Here is a 21,516-nt window from a genome sequence, read left to right as displayed (position 1 = left end):
GCATAGACACATTATGATAACAAAGTTGCTGCTGGGCAACAATGTTCAGTCATTTCAGAAACGTGTCACGATCAAAATAACAGCAGCACGGTGGCACGGTGGTTAGCACTGTTGCCGCACAGTAGGAAGGTGCTGAGTTCAATTCCACCATCAGGCCGGGGTCTTTCTGTGTGGAGTTTGCATGTTCTCCCCGTGTTTGTGTGGGTTCTCTCCGGGTAATCCGGCTTCCTCCCACCGTCCAAAGACACGCAGCTTGTGGGGATAGGTTAATTGGATAATCCAAATTGCCACTAGGTGTAAATGTGCGAATGAATGTGAGTGCGAATGGTTGTCTGTCCCTGTGTGTTAGCCCTGCGATAGACTGGCGACCTGTCCAGGGAGTACCCTGCATCTCGCCCTATGACAGCTCCAGTGCCCCCCGCGATCCTGAAAAGGATAAGCGAATGGATGAATGGATGGAAGAACAAGTGTCTAAGAATGCTGTTAGAAATGAAACTCCAAGTCCTTACTGGAAAGAAGGAAGACTTTTTTTTCGGTTCAGTGTTATCCTCAGATAAGAAACCCTGATTTATCCCCTAGAGGCAAGTACATTCATCAATGAATAAACAGCCCCCATGACTACATGAATCTGCTGCCAGTCTGTTGCTTTTCTGGCACCAGACATTAGTAATAGTGTTTCCCTGTGCTGACAAGCTCAAAGCTGGTTTGGTGTCACGCAAATCTTCCTTAAATACATAAACGAACTCTGTCACAATCAAAATTTGATAGATTGTTGTGGCTTCAGTTCAGACACCTATGTTTCTGAGTCAGTGAATTGTCATTCATGTTCCACTCTTCTTGCAAATTTTAATATCTCAATATCTTCCAAACTGTAAAGAAAAAGTTCTTGTATGAATGGGTGTGAATGGGTGAATGACGCAAGCTCTATAAAGAGCTTTGAGTGTTCAGGGAATGTTTTCAGAGATATAAATGATTGCTTAGTGGCCCCAAATGTGTTCTTGCAGGAGGACAATTAGCCTAAACACACAGACAAAGTCATTAAGGCCTATCTCCACCCACCACCACTTCCCCTGCCGGTGGCGGACTCCCTCAGGTGTCGGTGTGTTGGTGGTTCTTTGTGTCTGGGGGTGGGCGTCCGGGTACACACCGGCTCACTCCTTGGCGGCCGCTTGTCGGGGCCTGGGGCCTGGGGCTCGCTCGGGCCCCTTTGGAGGTGGGGTGCCCCCGGCCTCTCGGCCTGGGGCTCGGTCACTCAGGCACAGCTGGGGGCCGGCGGAGCTCATGGGCGCGTCACTGCAACTCCCCCTGACTTCTGCTCCGCGGCTGCTGGGCGAGCCTTCATCTGGGACTCTCCTCAGCTCCTACTGGAACAGTGGCGCGGCTGCCCCTCTGTTGGTCTTCCATGGTCTCTTGTGTTCTGGGGGCCTCTGGATGTCTGGAGTTTTGATCTCCTCCATACCCGCTTCACACCCTGGAGGACGGGGCTGTGGCCCCCCCACACTCCCTAGCAGATCATTACATGGAGAAACCTTTGGAATGCAAGCATGCTGATCCACACAGGTATGCACACATGGGTATTCACAGACGCGGACTAAAGCTTTCTTGGCTGCTGCCTCAAAGCACACTGTGCGCTGTCTATCTTGCGTGCTGCACAATATCGTTTATTATTTAGTAAATATTGATATCTATGACTAGCTAGTTTATTGTGATGGTGCTTTGTTTTCTCTATTATTATGTTGCTCTTTGTTGTTTGCTGTCTCCTCTGTTTGTTTTTTTTGTTTGTTTTTTTTTTTTCTCCATACAGGTGACCCAGGAGTTCTTTTTTTTTTTCTCTCTCTTCCCCCCCCCCCTTCTCACCGTCTCTTCTCCCCTTTGGTTTTCTTTCTTTCTCTCCCCCTCTTTCTCTCATTCATTCCCCCTGTCCTATTTATTAAAAAAAAAAAAAAAAAAAGACAAAGGATGAACTGAAGCTCTGCCATCACGTAATGTCGCATACTGCTGTTTCTGATGTCATCTAGAAAAAAAAAAAAAAAAAAAAAAAAAAAAAAAGAACTATCTTCAGTGTGAAGTAGAACAAGAACTACTGGACGTGATAGCATAGCCTCCACAGAGCCCTGATCTCAACATCATCGAGTGTGTCTGGGATTACATAAAGAGACAGAAGGATGTGAGGAAGCCTACATCCACAGAAGATCTGTGGTTTGTTCTCCAAGATGTTTGGAACAACCTACCAGCCGAGTTCCTTCAAAAACTGTGTGCAAGTGTACCTAGAAGAACTGATGCTGTTTTGAAGGCAAAAGGTGGTCACACCAAATATTGATTTGATTTAGATTCACTGCATTTTGTTGATTGATGAAAATAAATGAGCAACACTTCCATTTTTGAAAGCATTCTTTGCTTTCAGCATTTTTTCCTCACCTGACTAAAACTTTTGCACAGTACTGATAACTGAGACAATTTTTTTCAGTTGAGCAAGAGTGTTGTCAAAAATGTATTTCGCCTATTTGGGGCAAGCTTTCTTGTAACTTAAGTAGTCTTCAGGAACAGCTGTTGGATGTTTGCTGCACTTTGTTTCATTCTAGGTCAAGTTGATCTCACACTGATCCCATAATGACGCAGTCATTATGTAGGGAGGCCTCTGTCAGTGCGCTATACAAATACAGGCCATTTACCATTTAATAATAGTGTTTCATTGTGTGTTATTCTATCCAGGTAAGCTTTTACTGTGCTAGCAGTGTGTTTGGGATCATTGTCAAAGTGAAAAATTAAGCCATTGCCAATCAAATGCTTTCTGGGTGGTATTGCATGAGGGATTAAAATAAAACTTTTGCCAATTTTTTTCCTCCAATTTTTTAAGCTGCACATCATGACAAGATATGGTTTCAGTTAATAGCTCCTTAAGAATCACCTTATTGGTGCAAAAATACTATTTTATGCCACACTGTATAGCTTTAGAATGTTTCATAGATTAAACTAAAGAAATGAGTTAAGTGCATTTTTGTGCTTGGATGATTCACATGTCATTGTTAAGTGGTTCAACAAAGTCAAAAAGCATTCCCCTGAAATCGTTGAAAGTTATAAGGACTGGAATGAAAATGACTGAAAAAGAAATGTCCAAAGAAAAACTCTGAAAGACCTTCAGAAAGCCCAGAGAACTATTGCTCAAGATAACTTTAAAACAAAAGACATGGCTTTATATTTGCCACCAATAAGCAAAATAAAAAGACATAAGGTTCGGCTCAAGACAAAGAGTTTTGTAAGTCTGTGTAATGCTAGAAAGTCTAGTTTCTTTACGTATACTGGGGACTTGTTCGATCTTATCCCCTAATAGTGCTCAGATCCTGTTACCACCTCTGTCCACACAAATCCGCTGAAAAGAAGCTGTCACAGTAAAGGCTGTGAAACTTCTGAGAATGGATGAGTAAGCTTGTTTGATTTATTTGAGTACATTCCATACAGTGAAGAACAAAAACACTGTTAGGTGGGAAAGTATAATTACATTAAGCTCTCTTCGTTTGCCTGAGGAGCTTCTTCACGCACAAGTGCTTTTTAAAAAAAAACTTTTCTTGTCCTGGATTTTACTTAAATAAACACACACAAAAAACCTTACGAATGTTTTTCATGTCGTGTGTTGTATTGTTAAGCTGTGAAAATGACCGTTGAAAGCCTGAAAGAAACTAAAAAGGAAACTGATGATTATTCTAAGATCCAGCAATTAATTATTGTCCCCTGTGCTGGTCATGACTCTGAGACCTCTATGTAAAGCAAAATGTAGGCGATCTATTTAGGTCCTACTATACTGTTGAAAGGACCTCCTGTGCTTTCTAGTCACGCCACATCTGTGGGGGTTTGACTAACAGACAACACTGGCTTTTTTGCAGTTATTATTTTTCCCTTCATACAAATCAAACAGTTTCTTCTGAGATTCTTAACTTCAGAGGGTTTTCAGAAATGTACAGTAACTTTAATTCTTTCCAAACAAAACTTTCATTCAGTGACCTTTGTTGTGGGCAGCTGCACTCACCAACTCCCAATGTCCCTTCACGAAGGGCTGAACAGGCCAGAAAGGATTTGAATTGCAGAAGAAGAGTCATACTTATAGGTGTCACGGATGAGGTGGAGGAGAGCCAGACATTAGAGTGGGAAGGTGAGAGCTCGGAAGACATCCCAACTTTGCCGTAAGCTGAGCAGTGATTTTACCCACCACCCATTATGCATTCAAATCAATGTGTAACCTTGGCATTTGTCATTTTATGGTATTACATTGGTAAAATTGGTAAAATTCTGGAGCTGGAAACAATTTTCAGCATATTGATCTTCAGACTGGGCTGTAGTTATAGCCAATTCGATAAGTCAAGACAGATTCTTCAGGATTATGGAGTCCATCATTGTAGCAAATGAAGTCAATGCCACTGATATGGGAGAAAAGACTGCACAATGAGGCTGCATCAGTCTGCTGAGATGAAAAACCTGTGTAGATAAACTTGTGTTTTCCTTTTTTCACGACTTCATAGCCCTGGCTTGTTATCCATACTTACACTATCTAGCTTAAAGCTGTCCCCCTCTCCGTTTTTTCCCTCCTTTTTTAATAAAAAAAAGGTCAAGATAATCAAAAGGTAATTTTTTTTTTTTTTTTTTTTTTCCTAAATGACATCAGAAACAGCAGTATGCGACATTACGTGATGGCAGAGCTTCAGTTCATCCTTTGTCATTTTTTTTTTTTTTTTTTTTTTTTAATAAATAGGACAGGGGGAATGAATGAGAGAAAGAGGGGGAGAGAAAGAAAGAAAACCAAAGGGGAGAAGAGACGGTGAGAAGGGGGGGGAAGAGAGAGAGAAAAAAAAAAGAACTCCTGGGTCACCTGTATGGAGAAAAAAAAAAACAAACAAAAAAAAAACAAACAGAGGAGACAGCAAACAACAAAGAGCAACATAATAATAGAGAAAACAAAGCACCATCACAATAAACTAGCTAGTCATAGATATCAATATTTACTAAATAATAAACGATATTGTGCAGCACGCAAGATAGACAGCGCACAGTGTGCTTTGAGGCAGCAGCCAAGAAAGCTTTAGTCCGCGTCTGTGAATACCCATGTGTGCATACCTGTGTGGATCAGCATGCTTGCATTCCAAAGGTTTCTCCATGTAATGATCTGCTAGGGAGTGTGGGGGGGCCACAGCCCCGTCCTCCAGGGTGTGAAGTGGGTATGGAGGAGATCAAAACTCCAGACATCCAGAGGCCCCCAGAACACAAGAGACCATGGAAGACCAACAGAGGGGCAGCCGCGCCACTGTTCCAGTAAGAGCTGAGGAGAGTCCCAGATGAGGGCTCGCCCAGCAGCCGCGGAGCAGAAGTCAGGGGGAGTTGCAGTGACGCGCCCGTGAGCTCCGCCGGCCCCCAGCTGCGCCTGAGTGACCGAGCCCTAGGCCGAGAGGCCGGGGGCACCCCACCTCCAAAGGGGCCCGAGCGAGCCCCAGGCCCCAGGCCCCGACAAGCGGCCGCCAAGGAGTGAGCCGGTGTGTACCCGGACGCCCACCCCCAGACACAAAGAACCACCAACACACCGACACCTGAGGGAGTCCGCCACCGGCAGGGGAAGTGGTGGTGGGTGGAGATAGGCCTCCAAACCTTGGAGGGCCTGAGGTGTCCCCAGAGAGGTGGCGTCTGATACCCAACCTGACATATAGACACAGACATACAGGCACACACAGACACAAACATCCATTCCCACCCTCATGCTCTCATATGCACTCACTCCACACTCAACCAACGTGGAGACAGACATAAAGAGACGCTGTACACACAATCACACTCCCCAAGCGTACTCTACAAACCGGGTCTAGGTACCCTTGCCCCTGGAGGGGGGAATTGCACCCAGACCCAGGTGGTGTTACCCTTTTCCCTGCGGTGGGGAGAGGCAGACCACCCCGACTCCGCAGCAGCAGGGAGGCCCCACACCCCAGACCGCAGTCGGACGGCCAACTCCTCCTACTAGCCCTCCCGCTCCAGCAGGCCGCAGAGAATGGGGGTGGGAGAAAAAGGTAATTTTTTAACTATTAAAAAAGTAGACTTTTTTAAAATTTATATTTATTTGACTTTTTTTGTCATAAAGCTTCTTTTTCTTGTTATTTAACTGTATAACTATGAAAAAATAAATTGAGCTTCTGATCCTATGTTGCTCATTGCTGCTTAGACCTGTACTTTTAATTGCAATCTTTGTTTTTACAGTGAAGCATACAGAGGGCTGAGTCTCGATCCGTGTCATGAGGGATTATGCTGTGTGGGTCATTTTGCCGTTAGGGTTCGGGGCAGCTTCGTCACTGTTGTTGTTAAGAACAGAGATTCTCAGACACTTTTTCTTTCACTTCAGAAGCTGAGAAAAGTTAATCCCGCTCCCTAATGTTTTAATCACTCCATAACAATAAGAAGGATTTAAATGTAAATCCTACATAAATACATGTCATCACAATGGCATTGGCAAAGTTGTTTATTTTTCACCTGTTCATGCACCACACCTGCTGTAGCTCCACACCCCACCAAGGATGAGTAGAAGTGTGTGACACCACAAAAGCAATGCAAAGCTCTTTTGACTGATCATCTTTATCATCTGATATAAATCTATCTTAGGGTGACTGGTGTCTTTGAGAATGCTAGTTACTTCATTGTTGGAAATCACTGAACGATGTCAGAACAAAAAGGGATGTGAGTCATATGCTGGGCCTTCACAGTGGTAATCCAGTCATACACCTGTGGGACACCTGCTTCTTTGGTGGTACATTGTGGCTCAAACTCTTTACCTAATTTGTCACTTTTGTTTATTTCAGTTCATCACACAAGATGTGCACAGTCTGTTAGATTTAAATAAAATGTTTGCCATTTATTCTACTAAAGATTCCTGTTTAACCATCACCCACCATGCAGGCATCCCGTGTTAACGTATTTCTGTTATTAACTTTGGCAGGTTTACAGTTAATTTTTAATTACGTTTCTTGGCTCACCACATTTTAAGCTCCTTGCTTTTTAACAGGATTCGTCATTGGTCCATTATATGAGTTATCAAGTCAGAGTCACTTATGTTAATACCCAACTGATGAACCTGTTATGACCGTAACTGTAAGCAAGTCATTTAAAATGGAAGAGAGCCTCTGGCAAATTACGGTTTTATTGACTGCCTCGAGTCACAAAGGATCAGAAACATTCATAAATACTTTCCCATATGAGTGTATTCAAGTCAAAGCAGGTTTCTCCAGTGGTGGTTATTCTAATTATGAAGAAAGTTTCCACTGAGTAGAAGTTTTATTTTATTTTATCATAGTTATACAGTTAAATAACAAGAGAAAGAGTTTATTAAAGTTCAAAGAGGAAAAACACGGTGTCAGATGAGAGTATAGGTAAACTTAACCCCCCCACACACACAGACACACACACATACACAAAAACATGTCACAGCTTCGCACAGTTGAACTTCTGCCCACAATTTAATCCCATGTCATTGTTCTCCAGGCATGCATTCATCAGCACTCAAAACTGTCATAAAGCATTGATTCATCCCGTTTAAGAGGAACAGGAACTATGTGGAAAAGGTCTTCGAAAAGGGATCAGTTTTGTTTATTGTGAAGTGAAAATGATGAGAAGGGCTTTTAAAGGAGAGATTTATAACAAAGCAGACCTGCACTTGTAACTTTTCTGCTGAGAGTGAAGGTACAAACTGATTTTGTGAACAGCTGCCAATCATTACAAGAGTTTCCCTGTCACCGTCAAACATGAGCCTGATGCTACAGCACCATCTTGTGGAAACACTCATAGGGATTTTTCCATAGACTGCTCAACTGCAGGAATTCAGGTATGCATGTTTGCCAAAGCAAGTATATTCAGAAACGTGTCAACAGACAATTATCATATCTTTAATTTACTTCCTATACCAAGCTAGCAAGATAAGGCATCTCACATTTCTTCTGCATATGGACAATGTACACAATATACCCATATTTTTTTGTAGCTCAGGAGGTAGAACAGGAAACAGGTGGTTTGATGCATGACTGCTCCCAGTTTGCAGGCCAAATCCTCTTGGGCCAATCTCAAGTTACTCACAGATGCATTCATTTGGGTGTGAATGTGTTTGAAGGTTAAATAGAAAGCACACATAGAAAAAAAGGCATAGAAAAATGTTCTTGTGTGAACGGATGTGAATGAGTAAAGGAGGCAAGCTGTATGTAAGAACCAATCTATTTAATATTCAGTTGTCTCAAGCAAACTATTCTCTTGTCTTGGTATCAACACTTTAATATCTCAGAAAAACTTGTCCATACACACCTGCTGCTAACCGCAAAAACAGTCCCACTGCTCACTGTGGGAAAATATGTTCAAATACACAAAACAGTACATTTATGGGTGCAGCACAGTCCGGTAGACACTTCCAGAAATAAGAGCTTTGCTTACTTGCCTACTAAAGCATGATAACCACTTTTTGTCTGGTAATGTTTAACTTGGCAGAGATCAGGCAGGTTTCAGCCTAGAGCTGAGAACCAAAGTGCCGCACAATTATGTGTAATTTATCTATTAAGTTATACAGTGAATAAAATGTATTCACAATCAATGTCCCTACTTCAAAAAAAAAAGAAAAAAAAAAGAATAAACACGTAAGAGAAAAGATTCGCTGACAATGCCATATAATGTACATTTAGGCTGCTTATCTTAGATTTCTTTATATGTAATCAGAGCACATTAGCCTGAGAAAAAAAGAGAAACGCAGAGTACATTAAATATACATATATACAGGTATATAACCAAACACAAGGCAGCCTGGCATTATTTTAAGATCAGCTGACACCAGAGATAAATCCATATTTGTAGACTAAAGAGAACTCTTGTTCAATAATATGCAGACCTGAAATTGTCTTCATAGTACAATGTATTGAAATAAACCTCTTTAAGGTACAATTTTGCATAAAAGGGAAAATAAGCTTTTGTGTACCAACAATGGTATGTTGAATTTGGTCTATTACAATTAAAAATTAAAATGTTCTTGTGTTTTGTAATACACTAAGCCCTGTTTTGGGGCCATTTTTTACAAGTATACAGTACAACACACAGCCATCTGTCCACTTCAACACATTGTGAATCAGTTTTACCTGTGTTGGTGTTGGGCTGTGAGCACAGGTCCCAATTAAAGCTATCAGGACTTTTTCCTGATGTCTCAAAAAGAGTCATAAAGATGCTCACAAGTAGCTCACTGGGGGTGATTTGTAAGACTCTGGCAGCACTGCTTCTGTTCCTCCTTGAACAGAAAAGGCTGTTGTGCCACAAAGTGATCATCTGTCAAGAAGTAAATACTGGTATTTGTTAAAAAAGTATATAAAAATGAGTTGTTGGTATTTAAACTATTGTGAATGACTTGTTGACCTATAATCCCTCAAACATATATCACATGAATGGTACCAAAATAATATTGAGCCAGAAACGATATCTCTGCTAGATGCTGCCCACAATCAGTTTTTGGCAAAGGACATGTCTTTTATTTATTCAGGTAAAAGGTCTCATTTATATTTTAAATGCATTTTTATATACAGTGATGTGTCCAAGAGGGCAGCAGAAATTGCAACAAATATAACATAGAACAGCTCTACAAATATATTTCAAGTAGCCCAAAAGGATTGGATCGATTATGATGTAGAATGCAGAGTAGATCAAATAGTGCAGATTTGTGAGGATACCTATGACAAAACAGGTAATTTCTTTATTTTATCCTGGATAAATCATGCTGAATATTATTTACCAATATAAATAACAACGTTATAAATAAAAAGCAAATTCAATATTTGGCAGTAACTTTTTGGCAGATCATCCAGCTGCTAGGTCGATGCCCTACTATGTTCCTGTCCAGCTTCTTGTGCAGCAGTCGGTCTCCTGGTATCTCCTTCACAGTCTTAAGATTGCACTGGGGGACACAGCAAACCTTGTTGCAGTAGAATGTATGGATGTAGCATCCTAGAGGAGCTGGACTAACTTTGCTGGCCATGCAAAGCCATGACGAGGACAATAATAAAAACAAAACTCGAGAAAAAATAACCAGTGGGCATCGCCTGCCTGTTCAAAATCAGAATCAGAGTCCTTTGTTGACATTAAATATCAGATGTTCAAAAAGATTAGAAGCTGCTCCTTTGTAGCAGCATTTAGAATAAATAACAATGAAAACAAATCCAAAAGTACCACCATATACACATGTGTAGTGATGTGTGATGTGAGAAGTACTGATGTGAAATTTGTACAGTAATGGCTTGTGAAAAGAAAATGTGTTTCTGAGATTGTTCATCGTGGTTTGGACGGACCTGTAGCGCCCCCTAGAGGACAGCAACTCAAACAGGTGACCTCTGAAGCCTCTTCCACTGAGCGTGGGTGCAGTGAGTGAACCACATATGTAAAGATGCTCTCAATGGCTGAACGATAGAAGGTCACCAGCAGCTTCTCAAAGATTTTGTTCCTCCTGAGCACTCCCAGGTAGTGCAGAGCTGACCTGATCCCCCTTTTCAGCTCAGGTGAGTGGAGAAGAGAGAGATGGTCAGACTGGTCTAGGTCTGGGAGCTGTGTGGCTCTCTTATGTTGCCTGTGTGTAAATGCTTCCCCCTGTTGTCATACATCTTACATTGTGTTAGAATGTAGGCAGGAAAGACTGGAGGTTTGCCTGATTAAAATCAACCGTGATAATGGTGTGTCCCTGTCCTAAAAGGGGGGTCCTTGTTGCCGCTCCAGTGCACCTGTTCTCACTTTAATTTGCTCCAAATCAGGTGAAACTGATTCACGTTGCTTTATGTTTCTTAACTGGACAGACTGGTATTTCTGTTGTTTAACTAACTTTGTGTTATAGTGTGGTTACCGAGTCTTCCTCTTTTTTTCTCCCTAAACTGTTTACATTTCATCTATAAAAACTCATGTAAACTATTTGGAACGTCTGCGTTTTATTTTGTAACAGTGTGCTTTTCTTTTCGTTTCCTATTAAGTGAAAATGTGCTTGACATTTTAAAGACAGGCGAAACAATTTGGCTTCAGCTCGACCCATCTCCTGAATTATGTAGTAGTTGTAAAAGACCGCCTACCCTTTCTTTTGCTATGTGGCCATTTACGACTGGTGGACACGAAAGGGCAGCTGAACGAAAGTCGCCACTCGACCAGAATCAACTCAAGCCTAATTTTAAACGCTAAAAGCTTCATTCGCAGTATGTAACTATGTCTTTGGAACCCTGTGAAGAAACTGCGGAACACTCCGCTTTGCTCAAGCTCCTCTCTGCACTGTTTTATGCCGGAAGTTCGTTTCTTATTACCGTAGTGAACAAAACCGTGTTGACAACTTTCAGGTAGGTGTCGCTTTGTAGGGATATCACTAATTTATTCATAGTCGAAGGACGGAAGCAAAAAAAAATTGTTAAGTTCACAGATAAAGGAAGCTTGTAATAATAGCTTATTCTCTGTTGTCGAGTTATATTTAAGAGTTCTGCTTTTTGTGTGTTGACTTTGCAGATTTCCCTCCTACTTGTGTCTGGGAATTGGACAGGTATGTTGTCCAGGTGCGAATACCTCCCACCCACACTCCACTAATAATAAACAAATACAAACTCATTTTATTGTCCTTTCAGATGATCACCACTGTTATTGTTCTTTATGCGGCCAAAAAGAGCAAAACGGTGCAGTTTCAAGATTTCGACAAGAATGTTCTCTTAAAAGTAAGCACCCTCACCCCATTATAATATCTCTATTTATTCTTTTTTTAATGTATTTTGTTATCTATAAATCTTTTTGTTTGTTATGCCCAGATTTTCCCCCTCCCTTTGCTGTACGTTGGGAACCATGTTACAGGCCTGGCAAGCACCAAAAAACTCAGGTTTTTACCAGTTCATTTGCATCACATTTAGTCCTTAAATTTAGTTAAGATTTTCTCAGTACTCATTTATGCAGTCTTCCCGAAACTGTGTTATCTGTTACAGTTTACCCATGTTTACAGTTTTGCGGAAATTCACTATATTGATGACAATGATCTTGGAAGCGTATATACTAAGGTAAGGAATTATTCTAACTATGTATTACCGTACTGTTAGAGCCTTGAAGCACTCTAGGGCCTTATCTCATCTGATTTGGTCTGAAATTTCTTAAAGTACTTTACTTGAAGAGGTTTCTAATGGATTTGTTAATGGAGTTAAACAATGTGAGAGCTTTCAGTGTAGGATGTGAGATTAAAAAAAAAAAAGATTTAACAATGGAAGTGCCCATTAATGTATGCCTGTTTTGTCCTCTTTATCTCCATTTTCAGAAAAACATTTCCAAAGCGTCTTGTGTACAGTGTTGTAACCATAGTATTTGGTGCTATGATTGCTGCAAGGTATAGTTTTGCTTTTTGTTTTTATTTAAATTACTTTTGTAATTGTATTTCTCCATGAACTGCAAAAACAAAGTAGACTTTACCTCCATCTCTATTGTCTCCTATAGTTCAGACCTGGCCTTTGATGTGGAGGGCTATACATTCATCCTGCTTAATGATGCATTCACTGCTGCCAGTGGAGTGTACACCAAGAAGAAACTTGGTGATAAGGTAGGATTTCCTGTTCCGTAGAAAAACAGAGACAATTTGAGCATTGCTGCCTTAGTAGATATATCTCTGTCCAGGTGTTGTTTGAAGAAAAAAAACAAAAAACAATTTTACTGCACAGCTGTGCTGCCAAGAAAAATGGGGGCACAACCATCCAAAGCAATGCACAGTGAAGGAGAGTGTGCAGGCAGAGTGGATTGGGTGGAGACACGTGTCAGGTGTGATTTGTGTCAGAGTTGGAGCTACAGGTGGGACAGCTCAGGCTGAGCAGTGTGCAAACCAAGTTAAAGAAGCAAGGCTGAAATTGTTTAGACATGGGGGGGAGGAGGGTGGATTTATCTGGACAAAGGATGCTGAAGATGGAGCTGCTAGGCAGAAGGAAAAGATGAAGACCCCAGAGAAAATTCATGGATGTAGTAAAGAAGGATATGCAGAGGGTTGATGTGACAACGGAGGATGCTAGGAGTGGAGGTAGATGATCTGCTGTGGTAACCCCAAGGTAACAGCTGAAAGAAGAAGAATATTAGAAAAGAAAGCTGAGCATTATCTTTTTAAACAACAAAACAGAAGGTTTTAGTGTCGTTCACGAATATCCTTTGATCATGGCAGCTCCACACTAGCAGCGTCTTTATATCTAAAAGCAGAATCGTGGGATTCGCACATTTTTTAACCTTTTTTTTTTTAATGCATAGTGATGCGAGCATCTAATGACGCATGTGCCTCACAGGAGTAAAATGTTAACGTTCTCAATACTTTGAAATGTCCCTATTGCATAACAGTGTTTGCTGTTTACATTTGTTTTCCTCCTTTTTGTCAAGGGTCTTGGGAAGTATGGGGTCCTGTTTTACAATGCATTAATAATTGTCATTCCTACTGTCTTGGCAAGTGCGTTTACTGGAGATTTACACAAGGTAAACTGTGATCAGGTGCATTATCGCTATTTATTGTTGTTTTTTGGTTTTCTGTGCCAGAAACTGTATTCTGTTACCACCCTTTATGTTTTGATCCACAGGCAGTCACATTTGAAGACTGGGTGAAAGGCACATTTGTCTTTTGTTTCCTTATTTCATGCTTAATGGGGTATGTCACTATAATCCAGTCCAAACTGTTCAGTTATTGTAGAAATCAAACTTCCTTGAGTCGGTCATTCTATATAAAATTGATCAAAGATAACTAGGATGTGATGAAAATTATTCTGACACAGAAGCGGAGATGGCTAGGGGGTGAATATGGTATGATTGTAGCTAAAAAAGAGACTAAGTTGAAAGGGCATATGTTCTACCCACCCTTCCGTGTATTTTGAGGGCCTATAACTTGGAAAGTATTCATAGTGTGAAGGCAGAATTTCGTTAACCTTTATTAAACACACTAAAATATTTGCACAAATAAAAACGTTGTTGAATCTGAGGGTGTTGAGTTGACGATGGAATGGCCCAGATGTTAGATCGCTGTTCAAAGCTGTTTTGCTTTTGTCCTAATTTTCTTTAGGTTTGTGCTGATGTATTCCATCGTCCTCTGCAGCCATTATAACTCAGCACTTACAACCACAGTAGTTGGGGCAGTAAAGGTAAGAGCACAGTGATATTAGTTTGTTTTTTTATTGTACAAAATCCAAATATTAAGAGTTCTTTGAAAAATTGTTGACTAAAATCCACAGCAAAAAATTTCCTCCTTTTTTCTTGACCCATGGTGATGGACAGGTGGAGGGATTTACTAAGATAGTTGTTGTTTTTTTCCTTATTTCCAACACAATGATACTAAAGTGAACACAATTTCACCTTTTCCTCAGAATATTGCAGTGGCCTATATTGGCATGTTTGTGGGTGGAGACTACCTGTTCTCTTGGACTAATTTCCTAGGCCTCAGCATTTGGTGAGTAATAAGACTTAAATGCTATTTTCTGTTCCTGACTACAGAGTTAAGCGTGACTCTATAAGAGGCCATATTTCTTCAAAAAGTCAAACAGTATGCTATGTTGAATAAGAACAGCAGATTGGAATCTGGCTTGGGAAGGATTTTAATCTAGAGCAAAATATTGATTGAAAGTGAAGATTAGGCATTCTCTGATAAATATAGTTTAGTCTGCAGATTTTGTTTCCTTGAACATTTTATCTTTTTGGTTTTCAGTATGTCAGGTGGACTAATGTACTCATATATGACCTTCAACAAGAAACCATCTGGAAGTGACACAGGAGCACAAAAGCTGAAGCTTCAGATCTCCGAGGAATCAGCAGGAAAGTACTCTAAGGTCTAAAGGGATTTCACCACTTGGTGGCGCTGATCTGCTCCATATTGGAGCATGATATTACTTCAGCACTTATGTGCATTAATAAGCAAAAAAATAAAATCAATAAAATGCTTTCCAAATATATTCCAGGTTCCATCTATTTCATTATACTTTTACACAATGAACAAATGGACAAGGAAGGGGTAAATCCTGGGTCAGGTTCAGTGAATGTTTATTGAAGATCAACAATGACAGAACAGTGTGGACAGCCTGTGAGAGAAAATTTGTACTTTAAAACATGTAGTATATCTACCAAGCAAGCAGGATCGCCCTACATACTTAAATATGAAAACTGATGGAGGATGTTAGCAGTGGGGAAAACTGAAACTACAAATTAAAATTTCAAAGCTCTCTGTAAATTGTGCACTCGATATTCTAAAACTACATGTATATATTAAATGCCTTAATCTTTCTCAAACCGAAATATAAACAAAGGGTAAAATGCTTCCAGGTATATTCTAATTGGCTAGAATAAATCATTTGGTTTACTGATTATCAACAATCCACTTGGCTTCCAGTTTCACCATTACTTAAAAAAACAAAATTCAAATTCGCTTGACTTCTCGAGTGACGGCTTTCTGGTGCAGGTTTCCCCTAAACAGAGGCAGGGCACTTGTGAAAGGCTTCTTACAGTGTTAAGAGATGTAGTGTTGCTTCAGGGGGGAAAAAACAAAAAAATCCACTACACATCAGTTTATGATAAACAAGTGCCATTTCTTCTGGGCAAGGCAACCTAATATTCAGTGCATTGCAAACTTAATCCAAGACTTGATGGGGGCTCCAAGTACTTCATAAAAACCAATGAGTTTCCCAAATGTATGTTTTACAATCGTGGGACATTTTGTGTTGCAATATTTCCCTTTTATGAGTTAATCAAACATATGGAAAAAATGACTTGTAATGAGATACATACACCTACTACTATGGTACTGTTCCCATATCAAAACTAGTCAGCCAGCTTTTAATATAAAAGGTGACTGACACGCATTGTAAAACATCTCCCACCTAGTTGAAAACACTTTTTGGTTTCGCAAACTTGTTACGAGGAAAACCACAAAATCTAAATGTTTTCCTGTGTTTAAAAACTACTTGGAACCTTTGAACACTGTAGAATCTGGTAGACTGTATTTAGAAAACGAGTGTTATGCTTGTCTGTTACTGTTGAGAAAATAGTTACATGTATATATTTAGACAAGCGTCAACTGTAAAAATTTGAATTTTTTTCAAGAGCTTGTACCTGATCAGACCTGCGGATTAGGGTTGCAATGATCACACATATAAAAATGGCCCGTGTCATATAATGTCAGACTTTTCCATCTTCCCTGACTTCCCTCTTGTCCACCTTTGCCCTTAAATAAAGTTGTACCTGTGAGGCAAAAAACTAGCTGAACCTTTCTCAGTCCATTTCTACTGCCACTGCTGTCATCAGTAGCAGTGAAATTGTGCTTATAGCACCAGAGATGAAACCTGGGAACATGGTGAGACGCCATCTGACAGTTGAACTCAACATTTCCTATGGCTGACCACACCCTGTATCATTCCGTCCATCTGAGCTTAATCCATATATACAGTCATACACACTCTTACACTCACAATATACTTAAAAAAAAAAACAAAAAAAAACTTGTTACCAAAGTGCAAACAAAACCAAAACATGATAGGTATCCTTTCTTTGCCTTTAGAAGACAGAAGAAAGAAAGACATTCTTCATATTGTCAAATCTACAATTATAGCAGCCTAAAAAGGATAAAATTGAAGCTGAATAAGGTGCTTTAGCTTGTGCCTTCCTGATAATGTGTGTGGGAACAGATACCTGTGTAACACTGATCTCAAGCCAATCCAGCTCTTTTACAAAGTCTGTTTTCACAACTTTACAGGAAAAAAACTAAACTACTTGTTGATCTGCATTGTAGAAAGAATTTTAGCGACAGCACATGTAACAGGAAGGCGGACTGGGATAGAGATACGAGGGCAGGGAATTGGGAGTCCGGGATGAGGAAGTGGGATGGGTGTTCGTTCAGGGAGACAGGTTGTTAGCCAGCTCGATGAGCGCCAGAGCGCCGTGGAGTCGCTCTCGTTGCTCCTGGAGGCGGCGCTTGGCTGCTCCTCCCTGGGTGCTCTTCTCCTCCTCTGCGGTCTCTTCTTCCCCGTTCTCTTCATCAGACTGGAGAAACTCCATTGGATCCTGCTGCTCCTGGTCCTGCCCTCTAGCCTTGCCCTGTGGCTTCACCTTGGTGGTTGTAGGGGCACGCTGCTCACGGGTTCGCCAGTACCTGCAATGACAAAGAGCACATTACCATACAATGTAAACAAAACAAACAAAAAAAAGCTATTTAAATGTGGAAATCTTCCTCACGGTCCTGCTTTTGTACATATGAGCCTACTTTCACTTACTTTGCCAGCCACTCTGCCACAGCCTTGTTATCCACAGACTGAGCCTTCCCCAGACCCTCCTTTGGTTCTTCCCTCTTCAGACGGGAGAAAGGATGCTTGGGGCAGTGTCGGTTAGCATGTGTAAACCGATTGCCACATCCTGCAGAGGAAGCATCAAGTCTGAATAACTGCAGAAAATGACTGGAGGTTTTTGTCATTTTTACATAGTTAAAATGTGTAGTGCACAACATTTGTGGTTCACTACTGTTATAAACAGTGCTTCAGTCTTCTTAGAATGGATTACTATTAATAAATTAATGAGTAATGATGTTTACTCAAATATGACTTTTTATAAGTCACAAAGCAACAGTAATGATTTTTAGGGTTAGTACATGAAATTACAGCAGACTGTTACACAGTCAGTTTCATTTCCCAGGTACTTTCCAAGTATTAGTTTAAGGCTCTAGTCAGTCATAGTAAATAAACCACATTTCATCTTAATGGAAAGTACCTTGAAGACACTAAAGGTGAAAACTTTCAGTTTGCTGTTTGTGATAATACATTTTTAAAAGGCTAACTGCATGGTCTTTTCTAAAAAAAAAAAAAAAAAAAAATCTACGTTTCACACCCACCTTTCTCAGAGCAAACAAAGGGTTTTTCCCCAGTGTGCAGGCGCTGGTGGGTCTTCAGCTGTCCACTCTGGACAAATGCCTTCCCACAGTTTGGGTAGTCACACAGATAAGGCCTCTCACCTGGGGTGGAACAAGATAAGATATACTTTATTCATCCCACAAGTTGGGAAATTGAGGAGGGGGTGGGTTAGTTAGTGGAAAAACTGTGATTACTTAATACTTTAGTAATTACTAGACAATGCTTTTAAATTCAGAACAGGGACCACATGGTTTCATGTTTTGTACCGTGACAGGTGAAGCACATGTATTAAAGCAATTTATAATGGGTCAGCGGACTTCTCTCACCTGTGTGTGTCCTCTTATGGGCCTGGAGAGACTTCTCTCTGGGAAACACTCGGTTGCAGATGTTACAACGGATACGGCTGGATGAAGTCTCCCCCTCGCTTATCAGCTCCCGGACTGTGTCCGCCCGTGGCCGGCCTCTGCGGATACCATCCTGACAGCGAGAACACGCAGAATCATTGCTCTGGCCCTATCAGACTTATCAAAGGACTCTGGATGAATGAACACCTATGGTGCAACAGCTTTGAGACAAAGCAGGGTATAATATGCCAAACCAAGGACAAACTGTTTTCACTGCTTCATAATCTAATACACTTATAACACATGATTCACATAAAATACTCATTTATTGCATTTCATACAATGTATCAACGTGCCAGTCTGACTTCATTTAATTAGCTCACGTGTTACACTGTGAGCTAATTCACATCCGGTTAAATTTTTGGCGCGCGACTACACGTCATATTGGAGCAGCTGCTCCAGATTCAGGAACTGGGGTTTAAAATCCACGGAGTCACACCCTAATGCGCGGGCGTTTTTTAAATGACTCTATATGACGCCATATTGAGGCCGACTCTCTGTTTTAAGTAATCACATTTCAAGAGAATATATAACTTTACAAGAAAAAGGTGTTCATTCTGATCGTGCTGTTCTGCTGTGATAACTATGTATGGGTTATTGCGCCTGTTATACACATGCTATATCCTTTCAGACCTGCTCTGGAGGTTCTTCAACAGATCAATGAATTAAGTTACAAATGCTCTTTTAGGCGTATTACACTGTTGTCAGCAGTCTCTGCATTAACAATATTAAAGTATTAAAATAGTTAAAAAATACTTTCTGCTTTTAGGTTGCGCTCAGACATCCATACGACATCCAGCCATGTCACTTTTTAAAGAGTATCAAGACAAACTTTCATATGAGGGGTTTACCTTGATCTGCTCAGGTGAAGGAGCTGTGTCCGCTTCCCTGGCCGTCTGTGTCCCGGTAGGGGACGCGGCTCCACTCCCTGAGCCCGGGCTCAGGGTTACATTGTGGGCGTTCTCTCCCCACTTCCACGGGTAGACCATAAAGTCGCTGAAGCCGGGGCTTGTCGGAGTTATGGCCTCTGCTTTCCTGGGTTTAATCGGAGTGGTCTTGATGACGGACACCAAAACTCTTTTAGGCGAGTCATTGCAGAAAATAACGTGAGGGTGCTTGCTCTCAGCCATCGTTTGAGTGTCAAAATCCCGGTGTTTGACGCAAAAGCCGCAAAACTATTTTTTTTCCCAACAAGATAAACGAGCAAGTGTAATAAATAGTTTGCCTTCTTAATCTGGAGTAAATACTTCCTTCATTTCCAAAGAGTACAAGAAGAAGAAAAAAATCTCTGATCCGCTCTCTGCTATAAAGTAACTACAAAAGTTGCAGGAATATATGAAGACTGCGGTTTCTTTCCTTCTTGTCGCAGCAGGTCGTCTCAATTGACCTGTGTGCGCCCACAGGAGCGTTGTCCCGCGTTGCAAAATCGCGCCTGAGCAGTGCATCCTCCAATCCACTGCAGGCGTCGAACCCCACGTGTCAAAAGAAGCGAATGGCAGCAGCCATATGGCTCTACCTAGCCATTCTCCAGACCAGTAGGAGACGCGAAGGGCTCTGTGCACACTAATTGGCCGAAAAGCTTTTGTCCAATGAGATTTAAACACCTGATGCGCGCTCTCGCAGATTGACATCAAGACTAGCCAATGAAAGCGATTGTGGCCCACGTGTTAGCCAATGGGAGCGAAGGGCGGTTAATTTTTTTTAACATTGCGGATGAGCAGATGGCTCTTTTCCCGCGCTGAAGAATCTGTTTATGTTATTACATGTTTTTGTCGTTTTAAAGGGAAAGAAAACGGTGGTTCCGAGGCGCCAAAGTTACGTAATCACTGTAGGGCGGAAGTAATAGAACAAAGGCTTTATTGTGTGCGAGAAATGGAAACAGAAACTTAGAGTTATTTGAAATTTCATTATATCAATGCAATATACCTAAAGTGGTTTATCTGTTTAACCCAAAACCCTACTAAATCTCTAGATACTGTGTTCTTCAGATGATTTCATTTCTCCAGTAAAATGTAGTAAAGTGTGCTGTCAATCATCCGTTCCTGGCAGTTGTTGGAAGACGACCCTGCCCTGCTTTCACTGTCATCCTGTTTGTCGCCCATGTTTCAGTTACCTAGTAAAAAACAGTTTAAATACACTCCAGGGCACTGTCTTAAAAATAGTATAGTATGCCAAAGGGAGTGCAGATTTACTGCTGGATGAACACCATCCAGGCCATCCCGGACTATACACACTACAGACACTGAATTTAAATGTACTGATGCGGATTTATGATAGCTTTCGGTATTTGAGTGTCACACATCTGTTTTAGTAAATATTGTGTGAGTTTCTTTCTTTCAAATACTCAAACAAAAACTGCTACTAGACTTGATAACATTTACACTCTTTCATACATTTCCTGCTATACATTAATACTGAAACATTGCACACTAACAACACAGACTTGTATATTCATTCTGCTATGACTACTGAATGAGGTTTCATTATATAAAATTACTTACTCATCTTGCAAAAGAGGGTAGGTGGAATTTTATATATTTTAATAGCTGGACTAAAGAGATCTGAGCATTATACATATTATACATATGTCATATGATTGTCTCAGTAGGCCTATGTGTTGCTTCAGTTCATCAAATAATCCAAGAAGTAAAATGAAGTTCAGTCTGAAAAAAAGTAAATAGTATAGACATTTCATTAAGGCTGAGGGTTTTGTATAGATTTGCAAAGTTACGAACAAATGGGGCATGCAAATATGGAGAGTTTAATGCACGTGGTTCGCAAACTGTTAGGAGGGCCCCCCCTAGTGGGGTATAGAGCCACTACAGGGTGGATAACCAAAGGAAAGCTACATAAGAAATAGATAAATAAAATATAATTTATGTGGTGCTACCACACTGACCTTTTTTTCTGTATGAATAAGATTTAACTTATTTCCTTTTTTATTGCCAATGATTGCTGAAAAGTGTGAGGTAGAAGTGTGAAATTTTCAGCTTCTAGGAGCATGCCAAAAATGATTGAGACAGTGCTTTAATGGGATATCGCTCAGATTCTCATGTGTAGCTTAGTGCAGCATGGACTAGGCATGCTTTCTTAACATTTTGTTTATGCAAAAGTATGACGAATGGACTTTTCTAGAACATTGCGTGCAATACACTGTTTTCACACAGTGCAGTGGCTGACACTGTTGCAAGAAGGTCCTGAGTTTGAATGCTGTCTGGGGC

The 21,516-nt window shown here is 40.8% G+C and overlaps 2 protein-coding genes across 5 annotated transcripts; one reads left to right on the top strand and one right to left on the bottom strand.

Moving 5' to 3' along the window:
* Positions 1-10,358: 10,358 nt before the first annotated feature.
* Positions 10,359-14,951, top strand: slc35d2 (solute carrier family 35 member D2). Of its 4 annotated transcripts, none has more exons than XM_076890961.1 (12): positions 10,359-10,538; positions 11,518-11,564; positions 11,634-11,720; positions 11,811-11,878; positions 11,982-12,053; positions 12,305-12,373; positions 12,481-12,583; positions 13,399-13,491; positions 13,593-13,660; positions 14,069-14,147; positions 14,370-14,452; positions 14,708-14,951. In XM_076890961.1, exons 3-12 carry the CDS (start codon positions 11,634-11,636, stop codon positions 14,832-14,834), a joined length of 849 nt encoding a protein of 282 aa, XP_076747076.1. In that variant the 5' UTR covers positions 10,359-10,538; positions 11,518-11,564; the 3' UTR covers positions 14,835-14,951. The 4 variants fall into 4 exon arrangements, with proteins under 4 accessions (XP_076747076.1, XP_004547206.1, XP_076747075.1 ...); XM_004547149.3 differs by having other exon boundaries at positions 10,360-10,538; positions 11,518-11,551; XM_076890960.1 differs by lacking the exon at positions 10,359-10,538 and adding an exon at positions 10,682-10,787 and having other exon boundaries at positions 11,518-11,551.
* Positions 14,952-15,022: 71 nt separating this feature from the next.
* On the bottom strand, positions 15,023-19,799 carry znf367 (zinc finger protein 367). The gene is made up of 5 exons (XM_004547150.2): positions 19,147-19,799; positions 18,218-18,368; positions 17,873-17,992; positions 17,262-17,400; positions 15,023-17,140 (listed from the first exon to the last, which is right to left on the bottom strand). The coding sequence occupies exons 1-5, from the start codon at positions 19,423-19,425 to the stop codon at positions 16,885-16,887; spliced, it is 945 nt and encodes a 314-aa protein (XP_004547207.1). The 5' UTR covers positions 19,426-19,799; the 3' UTR covers positions 15,023-16,884.
* Positions 19,800-21,516: the final 1,717 nt, after the last annotated feature.

Source organism: Maylandia zebra, linkage group LG12 (assembly GCF_041146795.1).
Source record: "Maylandia zebra isolate NMK-2024a linkage group LG12, Mzebra_GT3a, whole genome shotgun sequence".
Taxonomy (NCBI): domain Eukaryota; kingdom Metazoa; phylum Chordata; class Actinopteri; order Cichliformes; family Cichlidae; genus Maylandia; species Maylandia zebra.
The sequence above is the reverse complement of the archived record's forward strand: the minus strand, read 5'-3'. Positions and strand labels throughout refer to the sequence as shown.